This window comes from Maniola hyperantus, chromosome Z (assembly GCF_902806685.2).
Source record: "Maniola hyperantus chromosome Z, iAphHyp1.2, whole genome shotgun sequence".
NCBI lineage: Eukaryota > Metazoa > Arthropoda > Insecta > Lepidoptera > Nymphalidae > Maniola > Maniola hyperantus.
In genome coordinates this window covers 8,910,020-8,930,077 of record NC_048564.1, presented here as the reverse complement: position 1 = coordinate 8,930,077, position 20,058 = coordinate 8,910,020, and the positions used below count along the sequence as shown (strand labels likewise).

General features: G+C 37.2%; 1 protein-coding gene across 6 annotated transcripts in view; it reads left to right on the top strand.

Moving 5' to 3' along the window:
• Positions 1–20,058, top strand: part of Glut1 (Glucose transporter 1) — a 38,074-nt gene that overhangs the window by 12,983 nt on the left and 5,033 nt on the right. For 5 of the 6 annotated variants that reach the window (XM_069508618.1, XM_069508615.1, XM_069508617.1 and 2 more), the window contains 13 exons: positions 4,138–4,303; positions 5,081–5,218; positions 6,298–6,393; positions 8,852–9,012; positions 10,164–10,288; positions 10,650–10,820; positions 12,033–12,169; positions 12,936–13,094; positions 14,932–15,144; positions 17,163–17,387; positions 17,770–17,909; positions 18,764–18,879; positions 19,723–19,805. In XM_069508618.1, coding sequence (XP_069364719.1) covers positions 4,160–4,303; positions 5,081–5,218; positions 6,298–6,393; positions 8,852–9,012; positions 10,164–10,288; positions 10,650–10,820; positions 12,033–12,169; positions 12,936–13,094; positions 14,932–15,144; positions 17,163–17,387; positions 17,770–17,909; positions 18,764–18,879; positions 19,723–19,805 — 1,908 coding nt within the window. In that variant the 5' untranslated portion in view covers positions 4,138–4,159. The remainder of the gene's footprint in view (positions 1–4,137; positions 4,304–5,080; positions 5,219–6,297; positions 6,394–8,851; positions 9,013–10,163; positions 10,289–10,649; positions 10,821–12,032; positions 12,170–12,935; positions 13,095–14,931; positions 15,145–17,162; positions 17,388–17,769; positions 17,910–18,763; positions 18,880–19,722; positions 19,806–20,058) is intronic. The other variant, XM_034983517.2, reaches the window with a different exon arrangement.

Here is a 20,058-nt window from a genome sequence, read left to right as displayed (position 1 = left end):
CGCACTATTCAAATGACAGTAGAAGACAGAGAAGAAAGAGAAGAGCACGAAGAGCAAATAATAGCAAATTGTATGGTTTACATCGTTTTTAAATGATTGCATTGGTTGGCAACCAAATAAATAATTTTATATTACGTACAAGAAAAAGATGATTTTGTTTTAGTAAGAAGTTAGGTACTAGTATCAACCGGAAAAGTTATATTGGTTACATACCCGAGTTTTTATCTAATACATATTCTTATAGGCAGGCATACCTACATTATATTTAGGTCACTCAGCTATTTAGTTTTCAAAAGCTTGTGCTTCAAATACATAGGTACGACAACAAAAGTCCAAAGAGTGGCGTTGAAATCTTAAAATGTTATCGGTTATCAGCTCGGGTTATCACTGCAGCTAGTATTCTTGTCAGCGTCTTAGGTCACCATCCCACGCGGGCTTCACGGTTATTTTTGCTATTGTTTTAAATACTTATTTAATTTTTGTTTAATAAAAAACCAAGACAAACTTTACTTTTAAGGTTCATATATTTCAAGATTTCTTCATTAATATGCTGACTGTGTAAGCATAGGTAGGAAAATAAATAGTCGATTTAACTCATTCGTAACACATAGGTACTTCATTTATTTTCACATTTTTACAGTAGGGATGTAATGCATGATGTGGTCGCCTTTAATTTTATATTATTTCTCTTAGATCAAGAATAAAATACATATATATCCAGTTAAGTAAAATTACTATAACCGGATGATTTCTGTATTACAATTGAAATTTTAATCGGAACAAGCGCACTATTAACAGCCAAAAAAGAAATTTTTATTTTAGTCCTTCGATAAACAATTAGTTTTAGTCTCTCGGTGCGCGCTTCATGCTAAAACTACTGCACGGATTTGAACACAACTCGGCAGACGTATAGTTAAAACACTGACTTAATTTAATATACTAAGGATAGTTTTTATCCCGGAAAACAATACCATCCAATAAAATATACTTAGTTGTGTAATGGTTCTTGGGTAGCCAAACCAGGCCAAACTTACTAAATTTATTGTTGCATATTTTGAATATATCTCGACATGATTTTTGAATTCATAGACTTCTAGAAACCAAGAGCAAAAGAGGTTCAAATGGCAAATACTAGAGACTGTTCGTACCTAATCCCGGCACATGCTTTATTTACTCTTAGTTGGTGTAAAATATTAGTCATCATTAGCAAACCTAACAGTTGTTTCAACTAGAACAATAAGTTACGGAACAAAAATAATATTAAATCTATATAAACACGTTAAGTATCTACTAACCGGACTTTAGAGACTTTAAAACAATAATAATTTATAAAGGCTTTAATTTAAGAGGTCAGGTAAATATTGAGGTTTTGGTCAACTCCAACATATTTTCTGTCAGCAAATATTGTAAATTGAGACTTAACTACCTTATAACCAGCAACAATAATAAATTTGATTGAGGGATATTGGGTAGCTCTAAAACTGGTTTTACAGTTACAGTTTATTAGTTAGTTAGTCATAAGTATATCTGCAGCAATATTACCTACCTAGCAGTGGCGTGCAGCTCATAGAAGCATAAACGCACTGCTTACCCTCATTGTAAGAATGATAATGCTTACTTTTTCATTATAATCTGCCGTAAAACAAGTTCATCCCTAAATGCATACCCTGGCTTGAACTCCTGTGCACGCCACTGCTACCTAGTACCTACTAAGATTGCTGCAGATAGCAGATCTTAGTAATAAAGAATCAAATTGTGACTTAGATGTTGGAAAGCTGTAAAAATTAAATTAATTTTTGATTAACTAATTAAAATTAAAGCTAATTAAGTTTATTTGTACAGCAACAAATGTGTGCAATTCGAGTGTGGCATTTTGTGATAGCTGTTCTAACCTAACCTATTTTTATACGTAATACCGCCTAGGTAGGTACTTTAATCTAACAATACCGCTTTTTCAGTAAAACCACACATCAATAAAATATAATAAAGCTCATCTTAAATTGTTAGCTGACCATGAATAAAATGTAGACCAATAAACATTGTAGCTTATAAATATTATTTTCGTGTCAACCAATGTCTACCTTATTGCTGACCAAGGAACTATTTTATATTATGACTAGCTTATGCCCACGACTTCGTCCACGTGGACTTCACAAATTTTAAACCCCTATTTTACACCCTTAGGTTGATCTTTAACTATGAGAATATATTAACATAAATGAGCTTAATAAAATATGTCATACCTACTGCTAATTGCAAAAGTATTAACTAGGTACAAAGCTTCTTTATAGAAACTTCAAAACTGACAGACTTTCATACAAACTTCAAACCCCTATTTTACCCCTTCAGGGTTTGCATTTTGAAGAATCCTTTCTTAGCAGACGCCTACGTTATAATAGCTATCTGCATGCCGTATTTCAGCGCGATCCGTCCAGTAGTTTGAGCTGTGTGTTGATGTGTTGATAGATCAGTCAGTCAGTCAGTCACCTTTTCCTTTTATATATATAGATAAGGGTAAATTGCAAAATTTCGCGATTCTAACTTCAAAACTGACAGACTTTCATACAAACTTCAAACCCCTATTTTACCCCAGTAGGGGTTGAATTTTGAAAAATCCTTTCTTAGCGGACGTCTACGTCATAATAGCTATCTGCATGCCGAATTTCAGCGCGATCCGTCCAGTAGTTCGAGCTGTGCGTTGATAGATCAGTCAGTCAGTCAGTCACCTTTTCCTTTTATATATTTAATTTAATTTATATATATATATATATAGACTATTTACTATTTATTTTTCAAATTGACAAAGTGGTAGTACCTATAACTGATAACAGTATTTTGTTTACTGCCGACAAAATCATAATACCTTAGTACGGCTGGGGAACCCCCCGCACACCTACACGTCACCCACGCTCGCCCGCACTGAGTTAGCGCGGGGGCTATGCGGGTGTGCGCCGTGCGGGGCGTTCCACCCCGATTGGCATCTCGACTTGTCGCGGACTATAGGTGATAGTATTAAGGTATATATATTAACATCAGTTAATATAGGTACCTTAGTAAAAGCTAAGAGATGAATACTTATAATAGACTAGCTGATGCCCGCGACTTCGTCCGCGTGGAATTAGGTTTTTTAAAAATCCCGTGGGAATTCGACTTGTGGACGATCCCAAACTAACCGGCTTGTTGGAAAGCCTGGAGCACCGCAGAGACGGAAGCGTAGCTCTTTGCGTGTTCTAAAGGGGAGTGCTCTGAAGAGTTGTTTGACCTCATACCACCCTCCTTTTTCTAAAAGCGCACCGCACGCCACCGTAAGCAATTCATCCTCACCACCTGGGTGCCTGGTGCACTTCTACCGCCCGTTGTGCCAGATCGTTTTTTCCACGCACATGCACTGTGGAATCAACTCCCTTCGGCGGTGTTCCCATTAGATTACAACATGGGGTTATTCAAGGGGCGTACCAACAAATTCCTGAAAGGCCGGCAACGCATTGGTGGTTCCTCTGGTACTGCAAATGTTCATGGGCGGCGGTAATAACTTAACATCAGGTGACCCGCCAGCTCGTTTTCTCGCTATTTTTATTAAAATAAACTAGCAACCACCCCCAGCTTCGCACGGGTAGCTTAATACAATTTTCGTAAGGATCTTTTAAGTTTTATCGTTCCGTACCTCAAAAACAAGAAAGAACCCTTATAGAATCATTTTGTTGTCTGTCTGTCTGTCCATCTGTCTGTCTGTCTGTCCATCTGTCCGTCTGTCTGTCGTGTCTATCTAGGAAACCTATAGGGTACTTCCCGTTGACCTACAATATAGACAGACTGCTGTCATTAACTTTTAGTGTTCTGCATGAAAGTGTCAGGTGTTCCTTGTACGATGGTACGGAACCCTTCGTGTGCGAGTCTGACTCGCACTTGAAAGGTTTATCGAAAATAAATTACAGCCTATGTCAGTCAGAAATAATGTAGCTTTATACTGATGAAAGATTTTTCAAAATTGGTTCAAAAGTTCCAGAGATTACTTCCTACAAACAAACTCACAAACTTTACTTCTTTATAATATAGATATTGATGTAAATTATGCTATTTATTTTTAATAAAAGTAAAGTTTAATATACTTAGGAAATGATGTCATTTTATCGGCAGCCTTCAGAGACAGGTGGGCGTGATGAGTATGAATCTTTCCGCCAAGCTGGACGACCTGCAGCGGGGCGACCGACAACTGGAAACGACGGTCGCGCTCTGCGAGATCCGCTCCCAACTGCAAGAACTCACGAAGAGCGTCGAGTCATGCCAAAGTGAGGTCTCCGAGGTCAGTATTCACCGAAAACACTTCAATTTATTACTACAATTTTAGCATAAGCATTAGATAGACGATAGTCTTGTGTAAGTTTCATAAATCAAAGACTCAATAATCATACATTTTATGAGCTATCTTTGGCTCGGCTTCACTTTTGCAAATTTCGCGTCAAGCTATGATTTCGTGGACCAATTTTGATGTGATGAAAGATGGAGCAGTGTTGTAAAATCTAAGTATGCTTTCGAAGAGCTAATGTTTCGTCTCAATATTTTTTGCATGATCTAGGTATGCCCCAAAAAGAAACAATGAAACTCTACTTACAATTTAAAGCAATAGTACAATAGGTGATATGGAAGAGATTTCTGATTAGATGGCCTATTCCATATCAGAGTAGTTAGTTATGTAACTAGTTAGTACATGACAGAAATTGTTTAACACTATATGAAAGTCATACTACTAACTAATTTGATATTGACTAATTACGGTAACCAATAGATATAAAATCATACACTCTGAAGCTCCGCAATAGACACAGATTATATACACACTATAAATATGCAGTAATATTTTGTTGGACATTATTTGTAGCGTACAAGTAAACTACGTAGCTAGCGCGATGGAAATGGAATTGACCTACGCCTTCGCACTAGTATTAAAAATAATTCCTATCGATCGTAGGTGATTTAGATTCGAGTATCGAAATACTCGTATCTGAATCACTACGCCGATGTATGTTTAGGAAAACATGTTTGGAGTAATTTAAGCAAAGCTAGGTTTGTACGTACGCAGGTGAAACGAGACATGGTTGCCATCAAGCAGGAGCTGGATACGGTGCAGCAGGTAAAAGAAGAGATCGAAGAACTACGGGAATACGTGGACAGGCTTGAAGAACACTCGCAGAGGCGAAAGCTTAGGTTGCTTGAGCAGGTAAGATCTCTCAATGAGCCTTGGCAGCCTTTTCTCAATTCTGGATTTTGTAAGTCTACAGTGATTCCCTATGAATTTCATGTTTCCTATGAAATTTCTTAAACTCGTAACGTACCTAATCGTAGTGGTAACCGTGGAACTAGGAATCAGCCGAGCATATTAGTATTTATTGTTCCGCGGTACTAACAGACTAATCTGTCCTCAATCATTTTTGTGTAGAACTTTTTCGCCAAACTTTTTGTGTCAAAACTTGTAAGTCAAAAAATATAGAGAGAGTTAGCTGTTGGTTGTGAAAAATGAACTAGGGTATCCTACGGTTAGGTTAAAGTAATGATCCCGAGGCAAAAATGTTCATAGCCTTGGGCTTGAGTTTGCCAGTGAAATATTATCGCCACCGAACAAAAAAAAAATTCTCCACACATCAATTTCCTTTACTTTAAAGACGCTATCAAGAACCGGTCAAGTGCGAGTCGAACTCGCTCACGTGAAGTTTTTTTTCCAACGGCCCTCATAACTTATCTTTCATGATCTCAAAACTGACACGGTCAAAATCTTAGGCCTTTTGGTGGGCTGGTAAAAAAGTTGTCAACCAAACAAAAAAAAATATTTTTAAAAGGCACTCCAGGATTTTTCAGGAACTTTCATCAACACTATGCACGGACATAGAGCAGAACGGCCTCAATTCAGAAAAAATACGAATAAAAATACTTACGAATTTACCAGAGTACCACGACTGCCCCCAAAAATAATTAATCGTAGAGGCATGACCAAAATCAAGAAAACAAAAGCAAAGAGGTGGAAACATGAAAATTAGAAAATAATTTTATATTTGTGCCTTATGGCGTAGAAACCATGGTTTTGTGAGGCGAGGATGCTATCATTTTTTAAGGACCTGTCATCCCGTCTTACAGAGTACACGGGTACACACTACTATGTTGACCGAGGTAACCTACCTCTGAGGTTACCTCGGTCAACATATTAGTCTATTCAACGAAATTATAAAGTCCTAGATAATGCTAAGCTTGTTGTTTTGTTAACTACCAAAAATTGTGACCCCTTTAGACTTATATTGATTTCAGGGTCTTACATTCTTCTTGTCGTACGCCATCTTGGCCGCGGTGCTTGGAATGTTGCAGTTCGGCTACAACACTGGTGTCATCAACGCTCCTGGCAGGGTGAGCTTCATAATTTTTTCACTAATTAATTATTTTACAATTTTCTTACAACTACATTATCATTATCTTACAAGTCGAAGACGACAATTATTATGTTTTATTTTATTAAGTTTTCTCTTTATAATTATAGTGTATAGGTATATTTTAGTTTATTTTATAAATATCTATTATATATTATTTAATGTTTTATTTATACTAGTTACTCGAATCTATGTAAATTATAATTAAACATCACATGCAGCCTATTTTTCTTTGTATGTTCCTATTTTTACGGTTGCCTGGTAGAAATCGCTTACAAGCTACAAGGCCACCTTTTGTATCCTACTTCCGTCTGTGTTTTCTATTATTTTTAACCGACTTCAAAACAAGGAGGAGGTTCTCAATTCATCGAAATCTTTTTTTTTTATTTTTTTTATTTTTAACTTTTAAGTAAATACAGTCACTTTGCGTGAAGTCAATTTTCTGAGGGGGAATTGGCGTGGTTTCGTATTCTTTTCTGAAAGCTGTAGTACCTACTCTTTATCGACACACTAATGAGATACAGAAAATAAATGGATGCAACGCACTACGCATTTCTTTACTGGTGTGGACCTGGCTTATAACACAAATAGATCAAAAAACTTTTGAACTCATAATAAGCTTCAGTACGAGATTCATTGCAGCTACAAAAACGTAGCATGTGCTACGCCATCGTAGCTGCAATAAATCTCGTACCTGCGCGTACTGAAAATTAATTATTTATATCATATTTGTAGTACTACTATAGAGTTTAAGAAAAATCATTATGGGTATGGATCTTTGAATAATCAAATAAAATTCGATCAAAATTTAATTAATTTAATTCAGAGGAAACCCAAAAAGAAATGACTTAATGGCTTATGGTGCATTCATCAATTATGCGTGCCTTACAATCCGTTGGAAGTTAGGTTTCATAAGGTTTTCTATATCAGGCTTACTACTTAATAAAACTTTGCGCTTTATAGTGCAATTTACTTGAAAAGCGAGGGATATTTTTATAGTCTCAATGTAGCCTCTACTGCCAAAAGACTGTTAGGCAATTCTTTTGCGCTAAGAGCGCTGATATATAATTTTTGTAATTGGCATTTTTCTACTAAGTAAGTGACACTGAAAGTTTTAAAAATACATAAGTTTAAATAATATAAAATACTAATAAATATCTAATAATTAAAATTAGATTAAAGTATTTTTATTAGTTATGCCTTTAGAGATTTTTTATTCGAATAGCAGATTTTCCAACACGAATGAAGATATTAACAATTATTTATTAAACTTTACGTGTGTCTGGCAATTCAAGATGTGATTTCTATTACTTTTCGAAAGGAAATATAAAAAATTACACTTTAAACTTTGACGTTACATTTTTTACACCTTTGTTACCTGTTATCTGCTAAAGCCACCATGATCGAAACTTCATAGTTGCTACTCCCTATGTTGGGAACAATAAGCAGAAAAACTTTCAGTTTTGATAAAATAACGAAGATTAGACCCTCACAGGCTCTGTACCTACTGTCTTCTACTCGAATGGTCGCATGTAAAATCTTTTCTGGGTCCTATTTTTTTTTGGGAGATTTAAGGGCTTGCATTATCATGATGGACTATCTTGCGTCCTTTTACAGCCAAGATGAACTTTCGAAGCGTCTCTCGCGTCAATTATGTGCCATCAATAACGCGGTGACATAGCGATAGACTATTATATATTTTATTTTAATTTTATATATGAGCATATAATTATTATCTTTGTATGTATATTTTATCATGGCTTTACATAATTACGTTTAAACTTAACGTTTTCGATGCTACTACAAAACACTGTTTTAAAATGCGTAAAATTTAACTCCTCACGCACTATTTAACTTTGTCTTTCATGTCAAAGGTACGATTTTAGTAAGGTTTTAGTCCATAGATTAATTATTGGTCTCGCTCCGCGTTTTAGTCCTTATTTTAAAGGCGAACCCGGTGAACCGTACTTTTGACATGACAGTTAACCCCTAGAGTTAAAATGGCGCGTGAGGGGTCATCTTACGGACTATACGTTAGACAGTATTTAAAACTTTTGTTGTCACCTTTTCTTTTATATTGTAAAAATCGGTCAACACGAAAGCTTCCGTAATATCGTGCAAGAAATAACACTTCATAATTTTTATGGCAGCAATTCTGGTTTTTTTACTTATTTGTTGTTATAGCTGCAATAGAAATACATGTTCTGTAAAAATTTCAACTCTCTACCTAAATTGGTTCACGAGATCCAAGTCACTGACAGACAGACAGACGGACGGACGGATGGATGGACAGCAGTCTTAGTAATAGGGTCCCGTTGGCACCCTTTGGGTATGGAACCCTCAAAAGTAACAGCAACAGATTTTAAAATGTTCTGAGTAACATAAAACACTGTTTTATTTAGCATTGAATTTTTTTTAAACTGTAATTGTACGTGCAGAATATCGAAAACTTCATGAAAGACGTATACAAAGATCGCTACGGAAAGGACATCCACGAAGATACTGTAAACAAGCTATATTCAATAGCAGTCAGCATCTTTGCGATTGGAGGCATGCTGGGCGGTTTCTCCGGAGGAATGATTGCGAACAGATTTGGCAGGTAGGTGAAGTTACTACTGTCGATGGGCTTCCGAGACGGTCTTAAAGCGGCTTGATGGCAAGCACGTAGATTTTTGCTTGAGCCAAGCATGGTGATCATTTATAATGTTTGCTTGATGCTTGAGTCAAGCATTTACGTGCTTGACCGTAATTGATGCGATTTTATATTTTTGATTGACATGACAGATTGAGATGTCGGACAGTGTTCGAGAAATCAGAAAATTGTGTTTTAGTCGCTAGCTATAAATATTGTTTACCTCATATTCTATTTTGACGTAAAAGATAGAGGAAGCTTCCACCGTTAGTTCTTTTATAACTTTAAAAAGACGTCTGTATAACAGTAAATGAACCACAAATTACAAGTGCAATGATTATTATCCTTTAAAAAAAACTACTTATTTTACGAGATATTTCGCCGCGAATAAGATCCTGTCTGGTGACGTAAGGGCTGGCTCATTTTTTTCGCAAACAATCAGCTACGCTATCCAGCGCGGAAACGCACTCAGCATTCTTGTACCATTCCACGCGGGTATGATTCGCACAATAATTAAATAAAGCTTGTTTTGAGATTTATTAAAAAAATTAAAATGTTAATAAATTTAGTAACAACAATTGATAGGCAAGCATATAGGGCGCGCGTACAAAATATAAAAATTTTCATATCTCAATGACTGTATTATTTAATTGTACACTAATTTCTGAGAACTTAACTGACATATCTCAACGGGTTGCGAAGCTGAAGTGGCAATAGGCAGGGCAGTTCAGAAACCCGATAGACGTTGAGGTCTCAAGGTGCTGGACTGGTGACCTCGCACCGGAAGACGCAGCGTTAGAAAACCCCCCACTATGTGGACGGACGGCATCAGATGAGTCACAGGGAGCCGCTGGATTCAGGCGGCGCAAGACCGTGGCGTGTCCTATGTCCAGCAATGGACATCTATCGGTTGATGATGATGATGACGATGACAGGTTTATTTGTTGGTCTACAACTAAATTACTTACATAGCCACTGAGATTCGTGGCACTCTTCTTTTGTGTTTAATAAATCATGTCGCAAGTTTCAAGCATTTTGCAAAATGGACTGCAAAGTCGAGCAGGCAGTGAATTACCGAATGGTTAATGGGATCTAGCAACATTTTTAATTGTTATCAGGAAAGGAGGTCTTTTGCTCAACAACATTCTCGGCATCAGCGGCGCAAGTCTTATGGGCTTTACCAAGATATCACATTGTTACGAAATGCTCTTCTTCGGCAGATTCATTATAGGCGTTAACTGCGGTAACGTATTATATTTAAGGTTGCAGTTTAGTTAAGAATAGCCCGGTTCAAACATTAACAGACAAAAAAAATTAAAGTGTGTATTTGGGATTGCATTGGTATCTATATTAAGATTTATATAATATATCTTATATCTCTAAGTATATATAAAAATGAATCGCTAAATGTGTTGCTGATCGCAAATCTCAAGAACAGCTGAACCGATTTCGCTATTTCTTTTTTTATAATATTCCTTGAAGTACGAGGACAGTTCTTACGGAGAGAAAAAATTAAAAAAATGCCTGAAAAAGAATCGACTGTTAGGCGGTACGAAGTTCGCCGGGGCAGCTAGTTGTGAATAATAATATTGATTGATACGTAGGTCTTAACACTTCGCTTGTACCAATGTACATTTCGGAGATAGCACCACTGAACTTGCGCGGCGGACTGGGCACTGTCAACCAACTCGCCGTCACCGTTGGGTTGCTGCTTTCACAAGTCCTGGGCATCGAACAAATCTTTGGCACTGATGAAGGATGGCCCATTTTACTTGGTATGTTTTACTTACAATATTCAAAAAAACGTAGCTATTGGGATAAAATTCTTGGTTATTGGATAATATTGTTACGAGCTAGGGGTTCGTATTGAAATGCCAGTTTCCGAACAAGAACGTTTATTTACACACTGTCCACAAACACTTAATAATAGCACTAAACACTTGTACTGAATACAAGAAACACTTAGGATCACTCTTACTTGTCACTCACTTCGATCGCTCTTAGAATTCAATCGTACTGAACTGAACTTCGTCGGGCCGGTTTTGTTGTTTCGGATTGACTATGCTGCGTAGGCCCTATTGGCCGCTACAGCGTCACCGGGGGGGTTGGCGAGCGCGAAGCTCCGCCTGGGGGTGAGCCCTAGGGCTCGAAGAAATAATTCGAGAGGTCGGGGGGCAACGTCCTCCTAAGGGCGCCTCCTGTGAGGCTCGGACCACGGCTTAGGATGACGTTGGGAATCGGGCCGGTCTGAGGCACCGCTTTATATACAGTTTCCCCACCACCGATCGAACATTCTTTGCTATTCGACGAAACGTAAACAACCCCGCCCCGAAGCTTCCAGCGAGGCAAAAAAAAGGTACCTACGCTAAAAGTGATGTAAGCAATGAGGTAGGTATTTGTCTCAAAAACATAAACACGCAGGTAGGTACTCCAAGCTTCGAAACTTTCAAGTTATTTGTAACAATATGATTGAACCATATTTTTATCAAACAATTTCAAGGTAAATTTGTCTTCTTGTTCAATCGTTTTAACTAAGCGAATAATGAATATTTAAAAAAATAGGCTAGTAATGTAGTTGTAATTATTTCCATATATATACCTATATACCGACCATTTGCCGATCGAGATGAAATTTTTAGGGAGGAGCTACAGATATCAAGGTACCCCCACCCACACCCAAAGTACTTACTACTTATTTACTCTATAATCAGAACCCTTATTATAAATGCGAAAGTGTGTTTGTTTGTTGATTTGTTGGTTTGTCCTTCAATCACGTCGCAAGGGAGCAACGGATCGACGTGATTTTTTGCATTGCTATAGTTTAAGACCTGGAGTGTGACATAGGCTACTTTTTATCCCGGAAAGAGTTCCCATGGGATTTTTAAAGCTTAAATCCACGAATACGAAGTCGCGGGCATCAGCTAGTTGATATTATTTGAAAGATGGCTTTCAATTTGCCGCGTAATTTTTTTTTCATATCCTTCTAGGTTTGGCAATTTGCCCTGCAATCTTACAGCTGCTACTGTTACCGGCATGCCCTGAATCGCCACGCTATTTGTTAATAACGCGCCAGTGGGAGGAGGAAGCAAGACGAGCGCTCAGGAGGTTACGTGCCAGCAATCAAGTACTTACTAAACTTACCTATTACATTTCGTATTAAAACGCCATTTTGGAATTCGTCCTTGGTAGCAAAGAGTACCTACTTATATGAAAACTAAATCTAGAAAGGCAGTCCTGACCATTAGGACATAGAATTACCTACCTATAGCTAAAATAGTATTTTTGTAGTTTTTAGGGTTCCGTAACTCAACAGGAAAAACGGAACCCTTATAGGATCACTTTATTGTCTGTCTGTCAGTCTGTCAAGAAATCTATAGGGTACTTCCCGTTGAACTGGAGTCAAGTAGAGGCGGGTAGGTGGGTATTATAGCTGGCATTAGGGGAAAAATCTGAAAACCGTGAATTTGTGGTTACATCACACAAAAACAATTAAATTGTGTCGTAAACTAATAATTAGTATCTCCCATTTTCGACGTAAGATAACTATATCAAGTGGGGTATCATATAAAAGGGCTTCTCCTGTGCATTCTAAAACAGATTTTTACTTATTTTTATGCATCATAGTTTTTAAATTATCGTGCAAAATGACGAAAAAATACGAGTGTAGTACGGAACCCTCGTTGCGCGAGCCTGACTCGCACTTGGCCGGTTTTTTTATTATTGTCAACGCATTTGTAATTTTCGATGTCAAGTTGGAAGACAAAAATTGGCGTACAATTTCATTAGTGTACTTTCATTAGTAGTTTACTCTGTTTTACAGTGAGTCGCCATGCAGCACCTTGAACTCCAACGTCCATCGACCACTGTTAATGATTAATTATTTCAACAAGGTCGAGGAAGATATAGAGGAGATGCGAGCAGAAGAGCGCGCGCAACAAGCCGAGGCCTCAATATCCATGTGGGAACTGCTTTGTTCACCAACGCTGCGAGCTCCGCTTCTTATCGGTGTCGTCATGCAACTGTCCCAGCAACTAAGCGGAATCAATGCAGTAAGTATTTAAGGATCTACTAAGAGTATAAACTGAATCATAAATATGACTACTTACCTACTTAATTTGATTTATTATCCGTCGAAGAGGTACTTGAGTTAGCAGGCGTAGTGTGATGCTCGAATTGCACTGCTCAGTTTTTAGTCTTAAAGTAGGTAGTGTGCGCGGACCAGTAGATGACCGGCACCTAATAGATCACACATCTCAGTTTTTATTTGATTATAAGAATTAGGGACTAACTACGATACGTAAGCTTGTAATCTGCTGCTTGATCCGTTTATATTAGTCCCTATAAGCACCAAGCAAATATTTTCCAGTTAACTACATTATTATCTAAATTAGAAAATCAACCAAAATGCGTTTTTTCAATCAGGTTTTTTAGAAATAGAGTCATTTACTGGTTTGTAGAGGACGCTCAAATCTTGGTTATGAGCAGCTGTTCAGAATTAACCCAACCCACTAAAATTAATTTGAATATTATAGTTTGTGTATATGGTTTTTTAATTGATGTTGTGGGTTTTTTCTTACCGCATTATATCCATATAAACCAATACTTGAACAGAGATTTATTACACAAAAACACTTTTTAGGGTTCCGTACCTCAAAAGGAAAAACGGAACCCTTATAGGATCACTTTGTTGTCTGTTTGTCTGTCTGTCTCATAGCTCAACGGGTTGCGAAGCTGAAGTGGCAATAGGCAGGGCACATAGTTCAGAAACCCGATAGACGTTGGAGTCCCAAGTTGCTGGAATGGCGACCTCGCACCAGAAGACGCAGCGTTGGAAGACTCCTCACTAGGTGGACGGACGATATCAGACGAGTCGCAGGGAGCCGCTGGATTCAGGCGGCGCAAGACCGTGGCGTGTGGAAGTCCCTACAAGAGACCTATGTCCAGCAGTGGACATAGGTTAATGATGATGATGATGATTCTCTTTGAATAATGTAAAGACTACATATATTATTATCACAAGATGATGTCTGCGACTTCATCCGCGTGGATTTAAGTTTTTAAAAACTCCATGGTCGAACTCTTTGGTTTTTCGAGATAAAAAGTTGCCAATGTCAATTTCCGGGACGTAAGCTTTACCAAATTTCATATAAATTGTTTAAGCGGATGGGCTTTATGGAATATCGTGGGAACTCTTTGATTTTCCGCGATAAAAAGTAGCTTATGTCCGTCCCCGAGATATAAGCGAACTCTGTACCAAATTTCATCCAACTCAATTAAACTGTTAGGCCGTGAAAAGCTAGCAGACAGACAGACATATACACTTTCGCATTTACATTTGAAATCATGCTGAAATAGTAAAAAAATGATTTAGATATTTTGCCATTTAATTTTCTTAATTCATAAATAGGGCGGATTTTGATCACAATTAGGAATGTATCGGTCACAATCAGGGTGGGAGGCACTTTTTCATAATATTTGCTATTCTAACTAGGCTATAGTTATATATAGAAAAAAATTACTAATCAATCAATTACCTATCCCTAAATAATTTTACAAACACACCACAAATTACATACACATCACAAATTTCGTCACTGGCAGTAAGCGGGCTGTAGCTTAGTGGTCAGAGCGTCGGGCGCGATCCCAGGAGACGCGGGTTCGATTCCTGCCGGTTCGCAATTTTTGATGTGTATTTAAAATTATTTAGAAATTTCCTTCAAGTGTAGGTAAAAACACTATAAAAATTATAAAATATAATTACCTATCCACCCGATGATATTCAGTTCATATGAGAGTTGGGAAAAATTCCGCTTATATTTGTTCTTCTATTAGTCCGACTACCCTACAAATAAAACGAAATGTTGTAATAAGCTGTTCGTATTTTAGGTTTTCTACTATTCTACGTCGCTTTTTACGTCATCGGGTTTAACGGATGAGTCAGCGAAGTTTGCTACAATGGGAATCGGCGCCATCATGGTGGGCATGACCCTGGTGTCACTGCCTCTCATGGATCGCACCGGACGTCGCACTCTACATCTTTACGGCCTCGGCGGAATGTTTATCTTCTCGATTTTCATCACGATCTCTTTTCTCATAAAGGTGTGTCTTATTAATTATCATTTGATCGGAAAATAAAAAGTCAAAAGGAATTAAACATCAAAAGAATTTGGGCGGGCGGCAAAATTCATACCTATTCTGATTTCTCAACTAAATCAGAATAGCCAACCTATACCTTGGTAAGTTTATCTTTTACAAAAATAATTAACGCTACACAGTAATTGTTCTCTTGCAATTTTTAAAGTGATAAATTGATAGAATATATCAATATTATTGATATACTTATTTTATTTCGAACTGGAATCTGGATACAACAATAATATTATATTGTTCAAACTGGATACTTGATAATTCCTTCGAATAATTAAATAATAATAAGTAAATAACATAACAAGTAGGTACCTAATCAATTGACCTTGGATTGCAATTCAAGCAGATGGTTTTTTTAATGGAACTAATTATCTACTTATTTCGTTTTAATTAAATAATATCGTATGCAGTTAACGTTATTAAAATTGTCACTTGTAATTGAAAAAATATTTTAATAAGAAGATGTATTTATTAGGAATGTTCAACCGTCTCTGTGAATAGTAAATTCGCAAAATTTTAATATAATATGGACATGATCTAAAAGTTAATTAAGCTATAATAGATCGCACTTTATCTACTTTTCGAGTTATTGATAAATTATTATTATTACTCTGAGCATCTCTTGATAAAAAAAACAATGACTATTATGGTCAGTGCTTTCTTATAATTTTTGAGCCTCAATAGCTCAACGGGTAAAGGACTGAAAACCGAAAGGTCGAAGGTTCAAACCCCGCCCGTTGCAGTATTGTCGTACCTACTCCTAGCACAAGCCTGACGCTTAGTTGGAGAGGAAAGGGGAATATTAGTCATTTAACATGGCTAATATTCTTTAAAAAAAATAAAAAAATTGCTGAATTAACGAGCCCAGATAGCCCGTATTCGTAAGAAAGTGCTTGTCATTTACGTTGGTTTCCTGAGTTGACTTATATTTACTCCGACTCACGATGCCAATGTGTAGGTAGTAATGTTTAAAGGAATGTCACATAATTTTGCTTTAGCACGCTTTATCATAAGCTCTATGCCTAGGGCCGCAATTATACATGTAAGTTTTACTCACGGAATAGCTTACGTAATTAATTTACAACTTTACTGATGAAAATGTATTTATAAGAGTGTTTACATTAGTAAAGTCGTAAGTTAACCACGTAAGCTACATACATGAGTAAAACATACAGGTGTAATCGCAGCCTAAGCATTCACAAATTCTTGTTTAATTCATTAGCGCTTACTTAACTATGTTGCATAATCCGAATTTCAAATGCTTTCTTCCCTATTCAATTAATTTATTTGTAATAAAAAGTAATATTTTTGTTATACCTACCTACTTACATTATTTTACATAAAATTTATTTTAATAATTCAGAAACACACCCATTCCGTAGTAGGTCCAAGTTATTACGTTATCTCATCTTATCATTCCACCCACAAAATCACATTTTATTTGCTTTTGCTTAGTGCTAGATGCCCCTCCCCCCTAACTTTCGCCTTTCCTGTCTCCGAACCCGGACTCTTAGTAGGAAAGCGTATAAAATCAAAAGAAATAAATTCTCAAATATAAATGTTAGGTACATCACTCACATAGCACCCGACACGATTTTTATTCACTACACGAGACAAGTCATTCGAACGCGATAGATGCACGAGGAGCTCTTGCGCACGCGTTATATAAAACGAGGATTTCCACAAAACAACACTGCTCAAAAGCAGAAAGCACATATTATCACTAAAGCATATGCAGTACAGCCAAGATATAAGAGGAAGTTACTTCACTCTGCTATTACAGCACTATGTAGACAAAAGCTATGAGTGCATTACAACAATAACCATTGCTCTTATTGGTTCACGGCATCAAAATAAATAATGATCGACAGACGTACGCAAACTGACCAGTGTGTGATGGCATTTATGTTTGTAATTTATTTCGAAACCGGTCGGGCACGGGAAAGAACACCATCGCTATCCCCTGATAGGAGTTTTTCGGCTACGTGCAGGAAATGATTGACTGGATGAGCTACCTGTCGGTGGTGTCGACGCTGAGCTTCGTGGTATTCTTCGCGGTGGGGCCCGGCTCCATCCCCTGGCTGATCACCGCCGAGCTGTTCTCGCAGGGGCCGCGCCCGAGCGCCATGGCCATCGCTGTGCTAGTCAATTGGCTCGCCAACTTCGTGGTTGGAATCGGCTTTCCTAGTATGAAGGTGATTTACTTTCTTTTCACATTTATATTTCACTAGCAACCGGCCCCGGCTTCGCACGGGAGAGGAACTATTCCACTAGACATTGTTTTCGTGTCACTTTAACAATGCAGGTAGCGCACGCCATGGAAGCTCTCAGTTAGGACGATTTTTTCCTACATAACTCACAATTATTATCATCATACTGGTAGCTTATTTTTTGCATTTTTTTTTATAAATTATAGATACTTAATCCCTCTTTCCATAGAAGAAGTATAAAAATCCGTGGTGTGGCTCAGCGTGGCAGCCGACTTTAATTTATAATGTGTAATTCTTATAGTTACATAACAGTTTCAAATTAACACATTGATGAATTTGTTAATGTAAAAAAATGTTTTATTTGCAGGCTCTATTGGAAAACTATACATTCCTGCCTTTTAGCGTATTCCTTGCAATTTTTTGGATATTTACGTATAAAAAAGTTCCTGAAACCAAAAACAAGACCTTTGAAGAGATTTTGGCCCTCTTCCGCAACTCGAATGGGAGGTAAGAGATGATTATGATGACAGACATTTTATATTTTAAATTACTTACTGTTTTATAAGCACATTTTGTCGTCTCCCATAATATCACATGTAAATTAACATGTGTACCACAATCACATCTCACAAAATCCTCATTATTGCCGCATTTCAAGCACGCAAAGCACTACTATACGATCCAATGTTTATTTTGAATTTGGATACCAAACCGACATTTTATAACAATTTAATATTTTTTGTTTATACCTAATTTACCTTTAAAAGAAGTGTAAATTATAGACCTTCTAGGCAGGCGCACTCCATCTTAGGCTATATCATCGTCTACTATTTGGTGTGATTGCAGTCAAGCGCATGCCTAGGTAATTAGTTTAAAAAAACTTGAAGAAATGTAGGTACAACACCAAGAACGTTTATGAATACCTAAAATAGATTTATTTATTGAAATTAGTTACGAACACGATGTGCCTAGAACTATTAGAAATTAATGTTTATTTGGGGTATATAAGGAACGTGCATGAATAGGTACGTATTAAAATTATAGAGCAGAATATTTTTTTGCATAAATAAACTTTTACAAGTGCTTTTGTATCGTCAATATACCACAACATATCTACCTAATTAATCGTAATTTTATTATGATTACATTGTGTAGATGTATTATACATGATTACATTATAATTAAGGGACTGGTAAAACATCAAAGGCCTCCAGATGCAGTCGGGGAGTTGTGCACAGTAGTTAGCTCTCCCCAAGTGTACACGTGTTGTGTAATTTTCTGAGGACTCTCAGTACAAATGAAAGCAGGGCCCCGCTATGTCTGTTGCGCCTGCGCGTGATGATCGGTGGGTATGTGTCCAGGGACAGTTTCCGCGACAGCCGGCTCTATGGAAGCATGATGAATTGCGTGAACGCGCTGGAGCAGCAGCTGCCGCCGCCGCCGCCGCCGGCGCCCGTTGACGAGAAACACGACTCACGTAAGCTTCATACCGAAATAGGGTGTTTGACTAAACTTTTGATTTCATTCAATCAAACTCCAGAAAAAAATTTGAATCATTCATTTAGGTAGCTTTCCGACGCCGATTTATAATTTGCATAAGAATATTTCTTCATCATCTCTTAATGAATCTGGTAGGTATCTATAATTCCTCTCTATTAACTTATATTTTAAATATTTACAAGTTATGTTATGTACTTTTTGGAAGTATAGTACAGTCAAATACCCTGTTGCTTTTGGCCTTAATGTATAATCGTTGTATCGTCATCGTACCTACCCATCGACCTACCACCCTACTATGTAAATTCAGGCATACTATTGTTTATTGAGATGGTTCCTCACACGCAGCTGCGCGGTGTGGAAGGGCGAGAGCAACTCACTGGGCAACGTCGATTCCGACGAATTGAGAACCTCCTCCTTTTTTTGATGTCGGTTAAAAAGTGGATAGATCTACTTATTATCGTGTGCCGAGAAAGAGTTGGTATGGTTTAAATATTTTTAAAACTATTGGTAAGTATTATCAATTTATGGTGAAATTATCCGCTGTTATTTGTTTGGAAATTAGAAAAGTAAAACATTTTCCAAATCTTGAAATAGGTGCCTTGTCAAAAGCACATTAGGTACCCAGCGCAGAAAGTGCGTTATAAATAAAATCTAGCACAGGTAGAATATGAAATGGCAACGCACCATGCACACGCGCGAGTCATTATACATCCTTATGTATACAAATCACTAAACAGTTTGCGGTCTGCTTTGCAAATGAATAGCCGTTTGGAGCCTGCACTATAAGTACCTAGCATAAATTATTATTATCTACCTATAGGTACGGCCCTTAAACGTCAAATGTCACCATCCCGTACCGCGCAGCTGGTTCAAGTACCAACCCATGACCGTCTCAGTCAAACGGTATGCCTAAAATCACTAATTACAAATATATTTTTTAAAGGTGTTACATCACTTTTAGCACTTTCGACTACATACGCTCCTTACTTCACATAAGCCACTATATACCGACAATTTAGTGGTAACACCGCAAAAATCTTAGGTTAAAAAACCTACGTAGGTACCACGATTGTTAAAAATAACTGCAAAATGTATGCAAAGAGAAATCACATACCAATTATTACAATCTATTAAATATTTGTTTCTTTGCTTCCTT